The following is a 21,585-nucleotide window of genomic DNA, read 5'->3' as shown; positions in this document are numbered from 1 at the left end:
TAAGACAGCATATATAAGATTATATAATACTCCTGACAGGACAAAAAAACCCACAATTCCTAGTATCCTAGGGTTTCCTCGCTACCTTTTTAATGCACAGCCACTAAACTTAAAGAAACACTAGATGGCAGCAGAGAAGTTTCTATAAAAAGCTCTAGGCCACACTGGGCCAAATACATGCTACTGTATGTGTTTTATGGAGCTAAGAGAGACATTTACACTTAAATCTTTGTTGTGCAGATAAGAACAATTAAAACATACACTTTATATTATATATTACATTTATTTCTACACTTCCATTTCTAAGGGTCTGTAGAAAGTTTGCATACTTTGTTCAATGTTTAGCATGAGAACAGATAAGTCCTGTTGACTTAAACAAAAAAACATTAAACTATATAAAAAGTAATATAAAATAAAATTTACCTCAGTTCTATTTAATTTTAAACATCAAATACTTTTTGGTCTACTGTAAAGAGCATCTGTTGCACAAAGTACACAGTGTCTACCATGGTTCAGGGATATGAACAAACCATGTGTGTGTGTGTGTGTGTGCATGTGTGTGTGTGTGTGTGTGTGTGAGTGTGTGCGTACCTGAAGGCTTTTAGAAGTCTGCAGGAAGCTGTGGTAATTTCCTCTAGCCTGCGTCACTAACGCTCCTCCGTGCCTGGAGTCCTAACCACAACCACATGGGACTCTGACTCTTTCAAAGAGAGCATTCCTCACCTCATTGGGACTCAAACAAGAGAGAAAAATACATTCAGAGTTAACGTCAGGGTCAAGGAAAAAATAGCAAGGAAAATATTTTTACAGACACAAAAGCTTTATTAATCTTGGTTCATTATTTCTGATGAAATGTTGGCATGCTGAAATACTGAACAGTCTATTACTGGTACTAAACTAAAAAGGATTTTGATGCTAAGATGCATAATTATTAAACGTATTCTATTCCATCTTATTTCCCACTTTTGTGTTTGATATTTTCTAGGTTTCTATCAACTAACCTGAGAAGGATGATGGACTAATTACACTGAGCTCTATCTGCATAGCAAAGTCAGTCCACTTCATAGATTAAGATCAAAGACAAATATGCATCTCCAAATGATTCCTGTGATCCCACAGAGCACCACTGTGAACTACTATCAAAAGCAGAGTCAAATTAAAGGACAGATTTGCAAGTACACACATACACACAGTGTGCCTCTGATCTTAAAGGCCAAGCAGCAGGGTTTCTCGTGACTCCCAGAAATCAGGAAAGGATTAGTCACTGACATTATCACAAAACAGAGATGTCTAAGCAATGTCCATCAGCAAACCTTCTTAGATGACAAGATTTAAAGGCAGACATTTATGTAGAGAAAATGATTTCTCTGTGTACCAAACTCAAAATAGTCTCCAAACAGGAGCATGCATTTTGTGCCAGGTTAAAGGCTCTGCCCTCTGCTGAAATAACAGAGAACTGCGGTTTGGGGCAACAGTTGCATTCAACAATTGAGTACAGATGGAGAACATATTAAAGGAAAAACTAGAGTCTCTGTTATGCTGTTGGGTAATTTCCTGATCAACTTTTGATTATTCTCACTGACAGCTTTATTCTATGATACAAATTTCTATCCTGGCTGATGAGTGGCCTCTTCCCAGATGACTCCATCTGCATCCACAGAGCATGAGGGCTCACTGAACGGTTTGATGAGTATTAAAATGATGTTAATCACATGCTTGACCACCAGAATTCAACCTATCTAAACCTGTGGGTGATCTGGATTGTTGTTTTTAGACAGTATTATCCACCACCTTTATTAAAACACCCATTCTTTTGAAAGAATTGTGTTTGTTTTTCCAGTACAGACTTGTAGACTCTTTGACAAAGATGGACTGAAACTGTGCTGTTGGCTTGTTTTGTCTCAACACCATACTCCTTACTGAGCTTTCACCTTACACTTTATAATGTGTCACCTATATGTACATAGAAAAAGTGTAAATACATTCTGGAAAAGTTTATTGCATCATCTCTCTCTCTCTCTCTCTCTCTCTCTCTCTAGACACACACACACACAAAACTAACACAAAACACAGACTGTTGCTTGCTGCATACTTGATTTTTATGCAGCATCCTGTGCCATGAGATTGGGCAGGAAGTTTGCCTTGGCTGGGTAACCGCCACTCAATGAATCATTTATGAAGACCAAAAATATTCAAAATTGAAAATATACACTTACTGTCAGTTATGCTGAGAAACCCAGTGGATTATTCTACCCATAGGAACGTTTCAGTTCAATTTCTATGAGCGTTGCATATAGAAGGCTTTGAATAGAACATTAAGGTATATAGAAAACGCTGTAATAGTACTGATAACAGCATCTGGCTAGCTGGTAGCAGCATTACAGCACAGCAGTAGTAAAACTGTTTATAGCACAGTACTGGTAATTTTCTAAATCTGATTGGCCAGAAGATGTTGATTAATTGTCTATAACAGCACTTTGGTGGTATTTCCACGGTGACATATACTAGTGTTTCTATATTAACAGCTAATTAACAGGTGCATTTATGGCAGATATTTCACAGGATCTAAATCTAATAATAAATAGATAGATTTTTTTTTTTAAATGATTTACTGAAGAAAAGTGTATAATTGTTTAATTTAGTGAAGGTTTCTGTAAAGAGACATTAATTTAACAGTTATGGAAGAAGTCTCAAGTGTCAGCACTTCATAATTGGCGGAAAGTAATTTTTCCGTCATGGGAACATTGAATAGTGCAACAGAGGATGCTTTTGCTTCTGGTTTTTAGTACCATAATAAACTGTTGTATTTTTGTCTTATTGCCTTCAAAAGAGAGAAAACAAAGCCTTGTGAGGAAACAAGTGAAGGAATTCAAGAACTAACTTGTATTGTGGACATTCCACACCACTGAACTATAATGTATATAACTAGAAAACAGAAAAAGCATTATGTGTGGGTTTTCAGCTAAGAAAAAGCAATCTTTGGCAAATTACTGTGATATAAGAGAATAGGACGTGCTGAAATAATCTAAATAATAATCAACAGTGTAGATACAATAACTCAGCTTCATGTTAGACTACATCTCACTACATCTTGATTATTTTCCTATAACAGCATGCTCTATTCTGAATTATTTCTTACTTTATGCACAGTATTGTAAACATAATCCTATTTCTTGTGCAGCACTAAAACTATACGTGTTCTAAATCGTTAAGCATAGATGATCAAAATTGCATGAATTCACATCGTTGGACATACTTGCATGCTCAAATGTCCTCATACACCAGAACTGAAGTACTGACAGAGCGGAGATCCTCCATATCAGTGTTCTAGAATGGGTTTCACGCTTGGCTGCAAGCCAATTTTACCCTTGAGAGTTTCTTAGCCATTTCCAATGTCTGTGAGAAGCAAATTCGCAGCACACTGGAGGCTTAGCAGGTCCATCATCATTGCTCAGACAGTGCCTTATTACTGCTCTCTTTTTGTAATGATCTGCTGAAAACAATTAGCAACCGCAGTGCCATTCTGAGCAAATGTATTATAGTCCAGGCCTGAAGGACCACAGAACTTCACAGCCTAGTATCTCAATCAATTCACCTCATTTTCAAGGCTTTCTTGAGTCAGATCACATAGGATAGAGTACTGAAATCTCTCCCGTGCGACGTTATCACCCTCCCAGCTGTAGTTTGACACCTGTGATATAAAGCATACTGAATGAAGTAATAAAGTTTAGATGAGATGTGAGTTCTAAAGTGCTTCTTTATTTCAATTGGAGGCTGCTTCACACATCGCAGGATATTATGTTCAATTTGAACCGCAGCCAAAATCCATCAGAGCCCAATGTCAGGGAAAACTGTGAAGTTAACGCATACCAAGGCAGATAATGGTCCCTGGACAATGAAACAGAAATTTATCTGAATTAAGTTTACATACATTTTCTGTGAATGCTTTGTAATGCACTTTTTTTTTTATTTTATTGAGGTCATCCTTTTTCAACAACACTACATTACTGTGTAATAAGGAGCTGAAAATCTGATCTGATCTATTATCTATATGCCTTTCTCAGAGCTCTGAGATGCAGTTCAATTCAGTTCCTGAGCCCAAGATAGAAACTGTACACCCAATAAATGCTAAATGTGCTTCAGATAAATATAATCTATAATATTGGCATGTTCCCTGTCTGCATTGAAGAGAAGGTCTTTGGGAGACCTCGTATATGTAAATGGGGTTAAGGCAAAGTGAACCACAGTATCTATTTTAATGGGCCATGCTGAAATGTAGCCAAGTGTTAGATAAAACATAAGTAAGAGCAGAGGAAAACTTATAGGCAGGCTAAGAATATGTGCAACACACAAACATATTACATTGTCAAACTGCATCTGAGAAAGAACCATTCATATCCACCCTTGTATGAATGAATGAGTGCAGCTTGATTCTAATCTGAAAGCTAACTACCATAGTGCTCATTATTATTCATAATGTATTGAAGATGGAATGATGGACTGATGGTTTTAAATTCGTATTTGAACATGTTTGATCTTGGTGGTTAAATTTGGACAAAATCTTTTATATCTTAGAATTTTTACCAGTCCATAGTTTAATTGCATGTGTTGCTATAGTATCAGTCATGTATTTTGGTCATCCTGCATTGAACATAAGAAACTATAATCCCATAATCACATAATGTTACTGTATCAGACTATACAGTGCTATGTCTTCCAAGCTCTAAGACATGGCAAGGTTTTTACCTCAAGCTGTAGACCAAGCATAGATAGAAAAGAAAACACTAAGCCAACAGTCATTTGTTAGAGGTAGAAAACCTATGTGTTTTCAGCCTGGGCATTTTTTGAGACTGACAAGATCTTTTATATATGTGCTTGTTGAACATCTCATTCCACATTGAATCCCCCCTTTGTCATTATAATAACATCCAGTCTTCTGGGAAGGTTTTCAATGTTTTTGGCATGTGGCTATGGGAATTTGTGCCTATTCAGCCATAAGAACATTAATATGGTCGGGTCCTAATGTCAGATGAGAAGGCCTGGTGCACAGTTGGTGTTCCAGTTCATCCCAAAGATGTTCAGTGGGGTTGAATTTAGGGCTATGTGCAGGTCACTGATGTTCTTCCACTCCAGCCTTGGCAAACCATGCTGGAACAGGTTTGGACCTGTTTGTTCTATTGAAGGAACATCTAAATGCTACAGAATATAAAGACATTCTGAGTTATTCTATGCATCCAGTTTTGTGGTAACAGTTTGAGGAAGGCCCACATTTGGCTGTGATAGCCAGGTATCCATATAAGCCATATGAGCAGTAGTGGTTCAGTGGTCAGTTAAAGTCTTTGGGTTTCTGATAAATAGGTCAGGGTCAAGGTTCAAACTTTAGTGGCTGCCAAGGTGCCACTCTTGGGCTTTTGAGCAAGGCCCCAAACCCTTTTTGCTCCAGGGGCACTGTATCAGGTCTTGATGTCCCTGACCCCAGAGGAAGAGATTAATTTTACTTGAATAAAGGATTCTTTTTCAATACCCTATGATGGCATTGTGATCAGTGTGTGATTGAAATGAAGTCACAAATATATATGAATAGAATAATTATAAGATTATTTTAATGTAGGTTATTCAAAAGAAATTGATAGGATGTATATCCATAGTATAACTTGGTGGTGGCAGCATCATACTTTAGGGCTCCTTCAGCCAGCATTGGAACTTTTCTCAAGGTGGAGGGAATCATAAATAGCTACACATACCATTTGATTTTTCAGGTGTTTGCTAATAAGCTGAAAATGTAACAGAATTTCACCTTTTCGGGGTTGGCACAAAAAAACATTCATCCGTATCAATGAAGGACTGGCTTAATAAGAGTCCAGACCTGAATCCAACCAAAAATCTGTGGGGTGACCTGAAGTGTGCTGTGCACAGGGGATGCCCTTATAATCTGATGAATCTGGAATGATTTTTCAAGTAAGTGTGGGGAAATATTGCAAAGTCAGGATGATAAATGTTGATAGAGTGTTGTAATAAAATCAAAAGGTGCTTCAACAAACTATTAGTTAAGGGGTGTGCCCACTTATGCAACTAGGTTGTTGTTAATGTTTTACTTAACAATATCCCCCATAAAATTTCTGATCGTTTTTCTCTTCATTTGTAGAAAGTTAGGAGTGGAAAAAAATACTGAAATACTGACATTTTTACCTGCTATTTTAATGAATAAAACCTTTGATATATATATATATATATATATATATATATATATATATTTATTTATATATATATATATATAGTCAAGTGTTAGATAAAACATAAGTAAGAGCAGAGGAAAACTTATAGGCAGGCTAAGAATATGTGCAACACACAAACATATTACATTATATATATATATATATATATATATATATATATATATATATATATATATATATATATATATATATATATATATATATACATACATATATATATACACACAGAGGTGTCTCTCATTGTGTGTGTGTGTGTGTAAGTGTCACCAGGCTACTGTCCACTGTAATAAAAATCCCTGCTGTACTTAGTATCCATCCATTTTTAATGAAGTGTCTCAGCTGTGTGTGTGGTGTTGCACATTAGTGTGTGACAGAGGGAAAAAGGGGGTAAGCAGGAATGAAGGTGTGACACTACTTACTAAAGCAACTGAGAGAAAACAGAATACTGCCCTTCGCCCTCTTTACTTCCTCTCTTCTAAAGTGTACAGAAGTTATGAGCTGACAGCTAATCTCATTCTCTTGGGGGGAGTAAAGTTAGACACTCGAGTTTACAAAATCGCACTGCGAAAATAGAAACAGCACCACTTGCTCTTCTGTAGGCAGCTTTTCTTAACCTTGAGGCCTGCTTTCTGTCTCTTGTTCTCTCTCTCTCCCTTTCTGACTGTGAGCTGAAACCGTGAGACTGCATCACATTAGATCAGTGGAACAGCCAACACTGGACTGTGTGTGTTTGGCCGGGTCTGTTTACTTAAAGTAACCCATTAGGGGAAAGGTGGGCAGTGACAGTGACTAAAAAAAACCCTCAACAGACAACTGGCAGTGTTCTGCTCTAAACGGCACTGAAAATATATAGGACACATTGACTGCATGGAGTAATGCATTTGACAAGGAGTTTATTTCTCTACTGAATTCATTCCCTTTCCACAGCTGCTAACAGGAAAATTATGACAAAATATAAATAACAAAATCCGACAGTGTTTTCTTTTTTAGTCTTCTTTTAATTTAATTACAAACCTCAGTTAAAAGTGGCAAATTGTCTAAATTTTTCAACATATTCCATTTTATCTTTCACTCGTCAAGAATGTAACATTGAACAACTGAAAAATAGTACGATATTTTGTCATTATATTCAGCCATCACCTATTGGCAAACAATGCTAAGAGCTTATTGGAATGCAATGAAAGAAAAATACAATTATGTTATACAAAGATCAAAAATACTATTAAAAACCCTTATTATAAATGGCAGCGCTATATTAATAAACTGCTATTGACATTTTACATGTAAGTACAAAATATTGTTGAGGTAGCACCCTCTAAAGTCACTTTTTAAATGTTAAAATACTGAATAGACATGACTCGACTTTTTTTTTTATTTACATTACAGCAAATCTATGTTCCGTACTTCATTACAATTGAATTCCTTTGGTAAACAAATGGTCAGACCATGTGCAGTCCTGCATGTTTAAATTGTACATTCACAACATTTTTGCATCATTCTTTTGGATTCATTTTTTTTTTTTTACATAATGCAAAAAAGGGGGCAAATGCATTGTTTTACAAAAAAAAGCTTTTTTATTAAGAACATTCATTCCGTTCTGTTCCACCACTGACCCTTGGAGAGTTATCAGACTGCATTATTTTATAACTCACCCGCTATTTTCTCTGCAGCTCACCTGTGATGGTTTTTAGGGTAAAAAGGTCAAGTGTGAAAGCTTGGTGCACAAGGGCAGCTCCGGCGCCAGACAGGTCCCCTCAAGACGCATTCTCCAGTGTGTGTGTGTTCCCCTTTTTTGGGGTGTAAACATTAGCAGGGCACCTTGTATTGGCCTAATGAAGACATCTCGAAAGGGGTCTGGCTGAAAGACTAGCCCACACCCATCTCTGTCAGAAGGGCTCATAACAGGCCAGTTTGGCTGGGCATCTACTCATTATGAGGTTATGCTAAGACCATGTAAGATCCAACAGAGACCCCATTGTGTTTCTGAGCTTGGTGTTTTTTTTTTTTTTTCTTCTCTTCCTCACCCATATCAAATGTCAGCTTGGGAGGGAAGGAAAGCATGTGGCGGACTGTAGGAAGAAAGGAATGGGCTAAATAAACCAAACCAAATTCAGAGAGGAAACTTCAGCAGATTGCAAATGAAACATTCTCAAGATGGCAAACTTAACTTTGGTTTAAAAGACATAACACAATGTGTAAGCTTGGCTTACAGTGAAGAAAATACGTATTTGCTCTGATGTGTATGCTAACATTCATGCCCATTTAAACAAACAAACAAAAAATACCATCTTTTATTTATATAAACGTGACTGAATATGAACTGATAAACATCTAAGACACACGTGGAAAAAGAGATTTTTATGAATAAAGTATACAATAAACTATGGAAATAAAGCATCTATAAAAATATAAAGGATTTTTTTAACACAAAACATTGATATCTTATTTGTTTAATAAATCCTACTGTCTAGCAAGTTAAGACTCGGAAAGCCGCGATTGGAACAGTCAACTGGAAAAAAAGGTTCAGTGCAATAAATGTAGGTGATTTATTTACTGAGCGCGTGTAGATCGGTGCTTTTTTCTTTTAGAAGATTTTGACGCGCTTACCGCCCACAGCCCGGCCTCCTTTGAGCGCTCGGGGCGCAGGCTGCTCCTTGGAGAGCGGACAGTACTTGATGGTATGTGCGTTGTCGCCGTTAGCGCTGCACAGCGGGCACGTGTATGCGCGCAGGATCGGGCACACCACGCGGCCGTCGGGCGCCTTCAGCACGTGTGAGCCGTACACCTCTTCAGGCGCGCCGTTATTCCGACAGAACACGCAGATCTTGGGCTCCTGCTTGGCGCGCGCTGCCGCCGTCTTGCGCACCTTCCTATCCGCGCCGAACAGCTCAAAAGCCGCGAAACTTCCACCTCCTCCTCCTCCACCTCCTCCGAAGCCCGCGTCGCGCTCATGCCCTACAATCCCCGCGCCGTGGCTACGGAACGGTCCGAGCGCTGAGAAGCGTTCCTTGAGCTCAAGGAGGGAAGGCGGCGGCGGGCTTGCGGGTGGGCAGCAGCAGCCGCACGACGAGGAAGAGGAGCAGCACGAGGAAGAGCAGCAGCAGTAGTCCAAGTGCGCGGCGCACGGGCATGGCGCGGAGTCATCCAGGCCCAGTGTGGCTTTCAGAGACTCCGTGATGGAGTTGGGGCTCGCTCCGCCGCCGGGACCGCGCTTGCTGCTCTGCGTCACCAGCGTGGACAGGCCCAGATAGTCGTTCCAGAAGTTGAACGTGTAGTCGTAGGACGTGCGCGCGCTTAAGTAGCTGTGGTTTAAAAAATCCATCTCGCTTTTCCCCTGACTCCTGAGCGGCGCGATGGCGCCTCTCTTTGCAGGATAAAACGGAGAATAAATATTCCGTCCCGAGTTAAACGGCAAGTAGCTAACAGATGTATTCAGGTCCTGCGCTTGTCTTGGGTATTTCGGGCTGCGCGCGAGGCTGCTGGTTATAAGCCTGGAGAAGGAGCGAAAAGATGGGCGGGGCTCTTTGCGCTTCGAGTTTGGGAGCAGATCAACAGCGTGATTTCTTCAGCACGATCTAAAGCCCTCAAAAGGGAAACGACTCCGCAAGAAAAAAAAAACGAGCAGTACCGCAACTTTGCAACTTTACGATGTTAAAACAGCCATAAAGCGTGTTAGCTGCAGTGTGCCTGTCCTCCCTAATAAAAACACACAGAGAGATGAGACCAGAAACTCGCATTACGATTATGCAGTTGCGTTTGAAACGTTACACAACTGCGTAATATTTTTCGGTAAAATGTTATTCTATCGTGATCCACGACCCCTCCCTGCCTGTCTCACACACGAGCCTTATTTTTGACTATTGCCACCAGCAATCCATCTTCCCTACAGTAAAATGCGAACAGAGACGGGCTATTTTGCGCAAAAATCTCTTATGAAACACTAGTAGCGAAACCCACTGGGACTGCGTGCTTGTTTGCGTGAACGCGCTGCTCTTTGTTCTTTGAGCGCGCGACCATCGCACCTGCGCACAGCAGTTTACTCCATGCAAAAAATATGTTTCAAATATGTTTCAATCCCTAAAACTCCTCTTTAATCAAACGCACATCAATATATTCATGTATAGGCTTATTAGTGCGTGCCAGCTGTCTTTCGCTTTCTAAGAAAAGAAAGCATTCATTGTAGCAGCAATCGTGGTATTAGGGGTAGAACCCATACACCTGTTAGTGATTCTTGATGCTTGTCCACACACACTACAGTCCTTTCTCTGCAGCACAGCACTTAACCGAGCCTCGAGCTGGTGTATCATTTGGAGTTAAATGGCCTAAGCTCAGATGTCAGTAGATTTGCTCGGGTCCCGCAGTTCTCTTTTTGATGGGGTGCCCGCTGTGGACTTGGCTCTCAGTGAAGGGCTGTAGTGCTGGAAGGCTTTTGTTCTACAAGCTCCTGGCTCACTGCAAGCATACTGAACTACATTGGAGCCAGCTCAATCTCTCTCTCTCTCTCTCTCTCTCTCTCTCTCTTCTCCAAAGAGCTCCTGGCCCAAATCCTGGAGCCACAGAGAAACTTATAATAAGGGTCTGGCTAGATTAAGTCATCTCAGAGTAAACAAAAGACTGCTTTGCATTTTTGTGCTTTGTTTAACACACCAAGAGTGGGTGGGAGACAAGGGGCAAAGGCACAAACACAGGCACAGGCACAGGTGCAGACCAGATGAACACTAAAGATGCACCCTAAAGAAGTGCATGTTCTTCAGCCTCTCTCTTTCTCTGTGTATGCATCTCTCTAGCACGTGCATTATAGATACTGTTTTCAGACTCTGATGGAGACGTAATGATTAATGCATTACAAATTGTGGGCTTTTTTTTTGTTCCTTCTGACTGAGGACTCTGTAAGGGAAATAATGCAGTGTTTCTGCATTGGCATCTTTGCACCACTGGGGGTCTATGTGAGCTGAGTATAACATTACAGGGATGATGTCATTGGGCATCCTGCAAGGCAATAATTTACATAATAAGAGACGTGTAAGAACAAAACACACACACACACACACACACACACACACACACACTGTTTTGCTACTCAGTTTTACAGGAAATTTAGCACGTAATGTGGCACATCATTAAACAACAGACAATGTATTACTGCTTTCTTTAGTACACTCAGTTTAAGAGGCTAAAGCCAATTTTTATGGTGGATAAAAGAGCAAATAATTGGACAAACTGAGGAGAAAACCTCTAGCTCTGTATTCTGTATTGATGAGTTGATGGCTACGTAATGACAACTTTATCACTATTGCTCTTCCTAGTGATGTTCTCTATGGGTTTTGAGTAATGTGTATGTCAATAATAGTGTTTCATACTCCAGCGAAAGATAAAACTACCTTCAACCCACAAGACCTTCTTCTTCTATCATGATGAATTATATTTCTTTGGAATGTGAACATGAGGCTCCCAGAGCATCGCTACCACAACAGGCACCGTATTTCTAATTAAAAGTGAAAGAGAGCTTTTTGAAGCCCATCCAGCTCAGAGGATTAAGTCTATTTAAAGGGGAATTCAACAGAATGCCATACCTCTGTGTTTAACCAAGTGGAAACTAATAAAGAAGATGTGCTTTGTGTATGTTTGCACTTGGCTTAGTAGCTTTTCTTTGCCCAGGAGAACTACTTTAGCTGAACTTTTGCCCTTGCCAAGCACACATTTAGTCTGCAGGGTGAATGAAGCAAGACCTTGGTTATTCAATATGACCTTTGAATATTTATGCAATTATGTATTTTCAATTGAGTGGTTGCATATGTAAACAGGATCAACCTTTTTTAGCCTTATTAGACTAATTATTTGTCTTTCATCAGCTGAAATGTCCTTGTGAATAAATTTGTCAAGGCAAGCAATGGCCTACTTGTTGATTAATACGAATACATTTTAGGCATTATTGTGAGTGTAGTCTACTTGGTGTACATGTAGAAAGCATAATAATGCACAAAATAATGCATTATACATGGAAATGTATCCAGTAAGTCAGTATCTTTGGACTTTATGACAATATTCATGTCAGTGAATCAACTAAAATTTGTTAACTAAGGATTTTGTAAGCACAGAGTTCTGTCTCTCTCTCTCTTTCTCTCTCTCTCTCTCTCTCTCTCTCTCATGTCCAGTGTAAGTAATGATGGAAAGTCCTGGCTGTGGCTCTGTAGAACCTTTTCTGTCCTCTTGATTTTGAGCCTGAAATATTAATGACCACATTATTACTTAATTTTGTTGTGACTTGGAGGGATTAATACCCATCCATTAAACAGCGCTAATTCTTCCCTTGTCTGGAAAAAGCTCATGCCTACTGGATCGCAGAATTACATTACATGCTGAAAGATCTATGGCACCAGTGAGGAGGCTAGTGCTGCAAATTGATTTAGCGGTGCGAGCTGACAGTGATGATGTGGGAGGTTGCTGACCAAGGCAAACTTTTACTTTTAATGAGGTATATTGTTATGCTCATCACAGTTGGTGTAATGCTAGCATTTGGCATGCATAGGGCCTGCCTTCTGTAACTGGAATCGTCCTTAATCATGTTGGATTTTTGAGAGATGATTTATTAACTCTATAAAAATGTGCTTTTTTAAGTTTGCACTATCTGTACAGCTTTATCATTACAGTCCGTATCTGGACGGTTTCTTGTGTCGATGCCTGCTCCACATTTGTGTTTTGAGAACAACAGAACAAAAAACAACCTTTGGTCCACCTCCAAACATGAACTGAAGCTAATTAAATGAATATAATAGGATTTGCTCATTTGATTTACTGAGATGTGATTCTCTTATCTTGCATTAAATGAAATGTGTCACATACCACCTACCTTCATTACAAGCCCAGGCATGTTTGAGCATCCGGAAGCACCACAATTTCTAGTTGATTTATTTAACATTATGGATAAACATCCATCTTCGCCATGCTTGTTATATTATTGATTGTCACTGTCAGGATGATTATTGGTATGACTTGGGAAGGAAAACAATATTTTCCACTGTCAGCCATATGTAATCTCTTCTCTGTTTTTTTTCTATGTAAAATCCCAGCTCATTGCTTAACCATGTGGGGGCATTTAATAACTATTAGACTGAAGAGCCTGGCAATGCGAGCCTGAACATATGCACTAATTTAATCATCGTGCTAAACTGATTTAATATGATGGATTGCTATAGATTCTTGGCACCATATTGCATTGTGCAATGGCATTCAGACATCTGATCTGGAAAGGGCAGATTCCCTTCACAGCTTCATCGAATGTTCAGGTTACCAGGAGGGTGATTTTCACAACACAGTAAATGAAAAATGTTCACATACTGCTGCACTATTTGAATTAGTGTTATATATAATAAAAACATCCACACTGATTAGAGCAATTCAAGTTAATATTTAAATGGCAATATAGTTTGTTAATTGCATTCTTTTCGTTGTAGCTATAATTGTGTAACTAGTAATACAAACATAAAAATTATGCACATCCTCTTGGCTTGATATATGATTTATACAGTAGCTTGAAGTCTTTTTTAAAGCAAAATATAAATTAAACCAAACTAATAGTAAGCATTAATCCTCTTTTTGTCTTTAGTGTGAAATTGAGGACTGATAGCAGACACAGAGCGTGCTTTGAATATAAATGATATAGGTCTCGGTTTATGAGATTTATGTGCTGAATAGAATACAGAAAGCAGATAAATGATATGGAATGATGGAATGAAACACTCCTGTCTGTTTTTATTACCTTTTAGGCGATGAAAATGTGCTTCTTATAATTGCATGTGAGCTCCTCTGATAACTGCAGTAGGCTTTCTTTTCATATAGTGTATATCTGATAGTAGAGTTGAACCTCTGTATCTGCTCATGAAGCATATAATGTTAATAAAATGAATAAATCAATATCACACACATTTTGGTTGCAGAAGACTGTGAGGCAGAGAAACACAACAGTGAATCGTCCCAGTCACCCAGTCCTACAGCTCTGCCACCTCGGTGAACATCCAAGCACAGCTGCCAACTTAATTCATTAAACAATGGAAAAATAACAGCTTTGCTGCCCAGCCAGTTGTATTTCTGTTGCTGTTTTCCCACTGAGTTTTAATACAGCAGCATGCAGAGAGGCCATGTCTTCTGGAGCTGTTAAAATTGAAATGAGGAGATGTACGCTACATTTATGATGAGTTAATGCTTAATTTCCATAAGAGACAGTTAAGCAGACATTATGGCCAGCATTACACTAATGGCTTTCACTAGGGATGCCATTTAATGCATCTTACATATTCAGAATTTAAAAAAAAGAAAAAAGAAAAGAAAAACAATGACTCTTCTGCCTTAAATCATGTACAATTAAAATGTAGCTACTAAGCAATTCGTTGTTATTCCAGAGAGAGCGAGAGAGAAATGTTACGAATGTTGCATTAATGTGCATGGTTCTGCTTTTTTGCACTGCAGTATTATTACCATGCCCATTCCTTATCTGAAATGCATTACGTTTAATACGTTGATTAAAATATTATTGCCACCACCCCCCATCTCCCAGCCCCCGGTGATTCAGCAATGAAACTAATTTTCATATAATGAGGACTATTAATATTGAGGATGATGAAGATAGGAGCACAGCAGAAGCAATGTGAGTGATTACCATGCCAGGTAACAGGCTGCAGAGACGCAGTACACATTAATTACCAACCCAACCAAACCTATTCATCTCTCTCTCTCTCTCTCTCTCTCTCTCTCACTCTAACAGCCAAAAATCTCTGCTTCTAAGCAATCAAAAGAGCACTAGAGCATGAAAAGCTTAGGTGTATTAGGAAAAATTAAGCATAATCCTTCTTCACTGGGCTCTGATCTTTTATGTGAACTTTTGCTTAAAATAGCTCTAATTGGCCCAGATGTGTCTGTGTGAAATGGACTTTATTTGTGGGAACTTCACAATGACCTATTTGGAACTGCAGAGGAGTACTTACATCTAAAGGTAAAAATAAGGCTCTAGCGTTTTAGCTGCTTTGATGTTCCTCTTGCTATGAATCAAAGCAAAGCATGAAGCGTGAAAAACTGAACAGTTAAATACAATATGTGACATTCCTGTGCTTTAATGTCTCTCAGTCCTCAACCTAATCTGTGCATAAATTTAGCTCTGTTTTCCATGATTGCAAGATGCACAGTGTAAGACAAGTCTCGCTTTAAAAAATTTTTTGTTTTTTAATGAATTGTTTGTGTTTAGTTCAGGCTTGCAGTGCTGGTATAATGCACCTGACACGCACACACAATGGGGCTTTTGTTGTCCTGGCTTAGACAGGGAAAAGAGGGAACTAACCATTCCCTAAGTCCTTTCATCTTCCTCCACGGCCCATCTCAGGCCTGTGCTTTTAAAGCTGATGTAGTCAAAGCAGTAGGCAGCTGTACTGTAATGCTGAGCATTAATGCACTGTTTTGAGGAAAGTACATAAGAGCACATTCGCAAAGAACTGATACAGTTTATTGCTTTTCCAATTCACTCGCAGGGTTAATTTTTCAGTGAAGTCATTAAACAGTGATTACCTACAGACTGTGATTTGGTCAGCATTAGAGCTTGCCAGCACTCAACACACTGGATGCATTAATCAAAAGGCCCATTAGTCCATATGACTGTGTTTTGTCGTGCATGACTGAAAGCTTTACTAATAACCCAAGCCTTGTTATCCAGCTGTGTGAGCATGCCTGCTCACCTGTCAACATGCTCACATCATTAGTGGACTGTCCACTCTGAGACATTGATTGAGAGTGTGGCATGTGTGATTTTGAAGAATCAAACTCCCTGATGACTCAAAAGCAGAGATAGTGATCAGAAGAGCTCATGTAGTTGCTAGTGGCATTTTCTGACTATGTGTGTTCAGGTGTGTGTGTGTGTGTGTGTGTGCGAGAGAGAGAGAAAGAGAGAGAGAGAGATGACTGAGGTAGGCAGGATGGAAGGTAGGTGCTGCTGCTCTTGTATACCCCTCTCTCTCCCTAATGAGGGCCTTTTCAGATGAAAGCCCTGCTGGCTCGCCTGGTCCTGTCAGAGCCTATTGGCTCTCTCTTGCAGTGAATGAAGAAAGACCTGAGGCACTGCAGTGCTGATCAGAGAGCTGTGCAAAAGGTGGGAAGCCTCAGGGGGGGGAAGTGAAATACTTCTCACTGAGTCCTGCAACCCTAGCATTTTTGTACATTTTTAGTAGATCACATTGGGATTTTGTATATAGTACATATAGATACAGTATATCGATGTACTCTTATGCATTGCAAGTAGAACTAAACTGGCAAATTGAACCAAACTCTATGTTATTTGCTGGTCTTGGAGTAAATTTGCAGTTGTAAATGCCAGTGGGGATTTTTTTTCTGCATGTCCAGGGCTAACCTAATGCCTCTTTCCCAAAACACATGTATTGATTGATGTAAATAGAAACCATACTATGCTTATTGTATATTCTATTCCCATAGGGATTTTGCGCAAAGCACATTTACACCAGTATTGATAAATCTATTAGAAAGGTCAGATGCTGATTGCCTCAGAAAGTAACTGGTTGCGTCCCAACAGATATGATGGTACAGAATAGAAGTAACATAATAAGAAACATATTTGGTGCGTTGTAAGAAACATGCTGGGAGACTTAACTGAATTAAATGAATTGAGCTGCAGAATCTTACTTTGATTTAATTCATATATTACAAAAAAAGTGATATTTTTTGTCTTTTGTGTTTCTCACGTCTTTTCTTTCTCCGCCTCTTGCCACACCACACGTTTCTCTCCTGTCAATCACCTGTTCCATACCTATTCAGAAGGACCATGTTTCCATATACATCCTCCCTCTCAGTGTCCTGGCTTGTCTCAGTGGTTTGTCTCTGCTGTTAAGCACATAATGCTAACAATACAGTTACTAAAGCAGCAGTTTGTTCTTTCTCTAAGCAGTTTGCTTAGAGAAAGAACAAAAGAAAGGGCAATTTTTTTTAATTTAATTTGCATTTGACTTTGCCTAGTTTAGCCTTCAGGCCTGAACACTGAAAGCAAGACATTTGATGTGGCGTGCATATGGAGGGTTGGAACTGAATTCCAATGCTGTGCTGTTTTGACTGATTGGATCTTCCAGAGCGGCTTGTTTTCATGTGAAATAGCAGCTGTATTATTTTAGACAGGATGGCTTCAAAGCCACCGCCGCTCTCAGTCCTCACTGGGAGACTGGAGCCACCTGTCCACCCTCTACCCAGACCTGTCAACCTTGAAATCCACATTGCGTGTGTGTGTGTGTGTGTGTGAGTGTGTGTCTATGTGTGCTCATGTGTATGGGTGGCTGAAGCTATCAGAGGGGGCAGAATTCTTTCATATCATATCGACTCAGTGTAAAGTCCACTCAAATATGCAGCATTGACAGACTTGTTAAAAGGATTTCGATCACTGCTGTCACAAACTCCTAATGATAAAGATTAGATGGGGTTAAAATGAGGCTTAAGCCATATGGGAACTGAAGCTTCCTCGTATTTAAGGGGTCATTTAAACCCAGTTATTTCCATGAATGAAAACACAGATTAGAGTTAATAGACTGACTGATTAGGCTTCTGAAGAGTAAGGGAAAATAAAGTACTATGATGTATATAAATTTTATCATTCACTGCTTTCATTACGTATTTTTTTTACACAACACTATATTTTGATCACATTTTATTTAGTATATAATGGCAGTATAGTTACGTATAAACTGTACAGACAACTATAATATTTGGAGAGCCGGAACAGGACACCATGTCCTTATTAACTGACTTTTTTTTTTCTTTCTGATTGTGAAAATACACATTGGCGCCGATCATTCTGATGCATTTGTACATAAAAGATACGAAAGCTAAACATGTACCTACACAAACCAAGCCTATTACACATTAGGTATATTTACTTTGTATAACAATATATTCATCTACATTATATTACAGTACAGATTGTGTGCAACTACACAGTTATCAGAGTCACATAGCATAATCTGGAGCCGACATAATGCAAATAAGAATGAAGTGTTCTCCCTTTTCTTTTGTCCTCATCTAGTCAGCTAACATTTGCCTGGTTTTATAGCTGACATAGCATAATGACAGTGGGTAAGCTACATTATGTAATCTCAATCACGATGTTATGGCTGTCTGTGAATAATCCCTTTAATACAGAGCAGAATCTAATTCAGTATACAGTATACAGTTTGCTGTAATCATATTCAAAATGTTTGGCTTTTGTTCCTATTTATTTGATGATCTGGAAAAAAACACTCATTCGGTGTTGTCGCAATGCTTGCCAACGGCCAAAGAAAAGGATTTCAACAAAACATTGTAGGAATGTGTTTCTTAATTTTCTAAACTTGCCTGGGCAATCATATTAAGGTAAGTAACTAGTTTAACAAGAGTGGCTGTATAAATGGCTATGGGTTATAAATAAAGTTTAAGTTGAATAGAAACACCTGTACCTTTGCTCAGTCATGCATTTATCCAATTAGCCAATTAGGTGGCAGCAGTACAATGCAATAAATCATGCAGGTACAGGTCAAGAGCCTCGATTAATGTTCACATCAAGCATCAGAATGGATAAAAATGTCATCTCAATGACTTGGACCATGGTTATTGGTGCCAGACATGTCTTTCAAGTTTACACAGAAAAAAAAAAACACTTGACTAGAGAAATGAGGATGGCTAGATTGGCTTGAACTAACAGAAAGACTATGGTAACTTAAATATCTGTCTAAGTACAGTAGAAACGAAAGCAAACCACACCATGTTACACTAATTTAAGCCAAGAGAAACAGTAACAGGCACAGACTTAGCCAAACTAGACAGCTAAAGATTTTCTCTTTTTCCACTTTTGGGGATGACTGGAATTTCAAATGCTATAAGATTACTTCAGGTATAAAAAAAAATACAAATGGGGAAAAAGAAATCAGTTGTATCTTCCATTAATAGGTTTTTACTCAGATAAATAGACTTGACCATACAGTTAGCATTATATTTACTGACTTATCACTGCTTCTGTCAAAATTAGAATTGATTCAAATATTGTATAAGCCAATATTAAATTCTGCACTTTATCCCATTGCAACAATTTTCAAGTACAAAAAGTACTAATCCCAAGCACATGACACATGAATTAGAGTTCAAAAAGCTGCAAGAAAGGAAAAAAATATTGTCTCTTTGTTCCATGTACCAGGCAAATCTAGTAAGAACTGGCAATTAATGCAGTGGAATGGAATGTATGGAGTACAGAGCAATACTAAAACCAGTGGATATTTCCAGTGACCTATTTCTACAAGAGAGACAGCCAATGCATCTGAGTGAGATCACCGAAGGAAAGTCATTTCCTCTGTGAACTCTGTGTATTGCTTGTATATTCATGGCTCTTTTGCAGTGTTTCCGACACATGCCATGTTTTATTAGAGTATGTTTGGAAGGGGAGCATTGCACACGGTATGACTCATTTTCACATCACGGTATTTTTTTCCTCGTCTACGCAAAGCAGCCCTGACAGAAGCCATCTCGTGGGTTTTATATAGCGATTTCTGCGGAGCAGCGGTCTGAATAACTCTAAAGCTGTAAGCAGATGTAAACTTGCTGATGTCATCACCACGACACCTGTGTCCTCAGTATTTACAGGGGAAATACAGTATGTATATATCAACTCAATGTCATTAGCAAAAAATGAATTACAAATATGACTTTTCTGCTGAATTAAGATGATCAACAAACACGAACTGACCTAAAGATTAGTTTCCAAAAACTTGAATAAAGGCTAGATTTCTGGTTTGTGCTGTGTTGCTGTGTTTATGTGCTGTTTATGCAGTGATTTTATAGCTGTTGTTTTATGACATAGTTTGATCTTTCTCTGATGGCTTTGTTTCAGCGTTTTCTCAGAGCAGTGCTAACAAACACTCAAATTCTCCTCTCCTCTGTCTGTCGATACATGCTACCCTCCACATCTCTCTCCTGATTAGAAGCAGGTGGTCAATTCCTTCCAACGCATGTGGCTAGTTATCTTTCTTTTTAAGTCTTGCATATTCATTTTTTTTAACCCAGTCCAAAAACTAACTCTAGCCAGCCTGCCTGCTAAATGAATTAGCTCTTACATATGCATGAAGTAACTAAATAGTCTGCACTAAAATGAAATACAGAGCGCCAAGCCTATTTGCATTTGGATATTAGGGAATTGATCACGTTTGACAGCAGTGGCAACTGAAAGGTGAAAGACCGGATGAGGCAAAGTGGATTTTTAACCCTCATATTCTAATACAGGATTGCGTATACTGTGTCAGTGGCCTTGTTACTGCGCCCCATTTTTAAAGTCTTCAGATGATCCACTATCTGTTTTTCTCATTTGTAGAGGCTGAGGATGTATCATTATAACAAGAAATGTTTCAGATCACCTTTTCATTTAATCTAATAGCATATTTACATTGGCACCGCTGTGGAATACAAGACGTGCCTTTCTCACACAGGGTGGATGACAATTTATTGACTGGTGTTAAGAGAGAAGAATTCTGGGACATTCAATTCATCTCTGGCTCAACGTGTGAGCGTGGGTGGATGCTAAAATTAGCAACATGCTCTCTAGTAGCAGGTTGGTATCAATCTCTGAGACTGTCTGGCAAAAACAAATGAGGCAGAGAGAGTGAAGGAGGTTGCAGGGGGGAGGTTAGGGAGTGAGAGAAGCAATCGTAGCAAGCACAGATAACCCTATGCAACACCCAGAGCAATCTAGTAATACCACCATCATGTCCTGACCCTTCCTTGCACATGCTGATATATCTGACAGCTCAAACAACTCAATTTTACACACCTTTCCCCCTGTCTCCTTGCTCCTTATTTCTATGCTTAGGTGGAAGGACATGGTGACTTGCTTCAAGGTGTGAAGGTCAGTAGATAAGTTTCCAGTACATGCTAACCTTAATTTCCCTCAAGAAATAAAGTTTGAGTTTATATAGTGCACTTTTACCTCATTGACTCTCAGATCGAATCATATTCCTAATACATGCAGATATCCAATTAAAATGAAAATTCTCTCTTTACAAACAAGTTGCAGACTCAAAATATTTACAGATCCAAAACTTTAAAATACGTGAAAATGTTGTCAATTATTAGTCCCTTCTTTGCATAAAATATAGTTAGTCTTTGGCTTTATTCAGCTTTATTTATTTTATTTATGTCTTTGACTATTATGCCTTAATGTGGAGTGCCTGTCCACAATTTTGTCTGTCAGTGAGTTTAGAGAGAAATTGAGAAAATATACAAGCGTATGTATCTTACAACTACTGCAAAATATGCAGATAATTCAATTGCTGGTTTTTTTAGCTTTAAG

At 38.8% G+C, this 21,585-nt stretch overlaps 1 protein-coding gene across 1 annotated transcript; it reads right to left on the bottom strand.

Annotated features, from left to right (window-relative positions):
• Positions 1–7,112: 7,112 nt before the first annotated feature.
• nanos1 (nanos homolog 1) lies at positions 7,113–10,093 on the bottom strand. Its single transcript, XM_058397600.1, has one exon. The coding sequence runs from the start codon at positions 9,556–9,558 to the stop codon at positions 8,821–8,823; it is 738 nt and encodes a 245-aa protein (XP_058253583.1). The 5' UTR covers positions 9,559–10,093; the 3' UTR covers positions 7,113–8,820.
• Between the last annotated feature and the right edge of the window lie 11,492 nt (positions 10,094–21,585).

The sequence above is a fragment of the Hemibagrus wyckioides genome, linkage group LG08, assembly GCF_019097595.1.
Source record: "Hemibagrus wyckioides isolate EC202008001 linkage group LG08, SWU_Hwy_1.0, whole genome shotgun sequence".
NCBI classification, from domain to species: Eukaryota; Metazoa; Chordata; class Actinopteri; order Siluriformes; family Bagridae; genus Hemibagrus; species Hemibagrus wyckioides.
Note: the sequence above shows the minus strand (reverse complement) of the source record. Positions and strands in the feature narration are given on the sequence as shown.

What these genes read in the sequence shown, in the direction of transcription:
- nanos1 (XM_058397600.1), bottom strand. Translation starts at nt 9,558, where the DNA reads ATGGATTTTTTAAACCACAGCTACTTAAGCGCGCGCACGTCCTACGAC.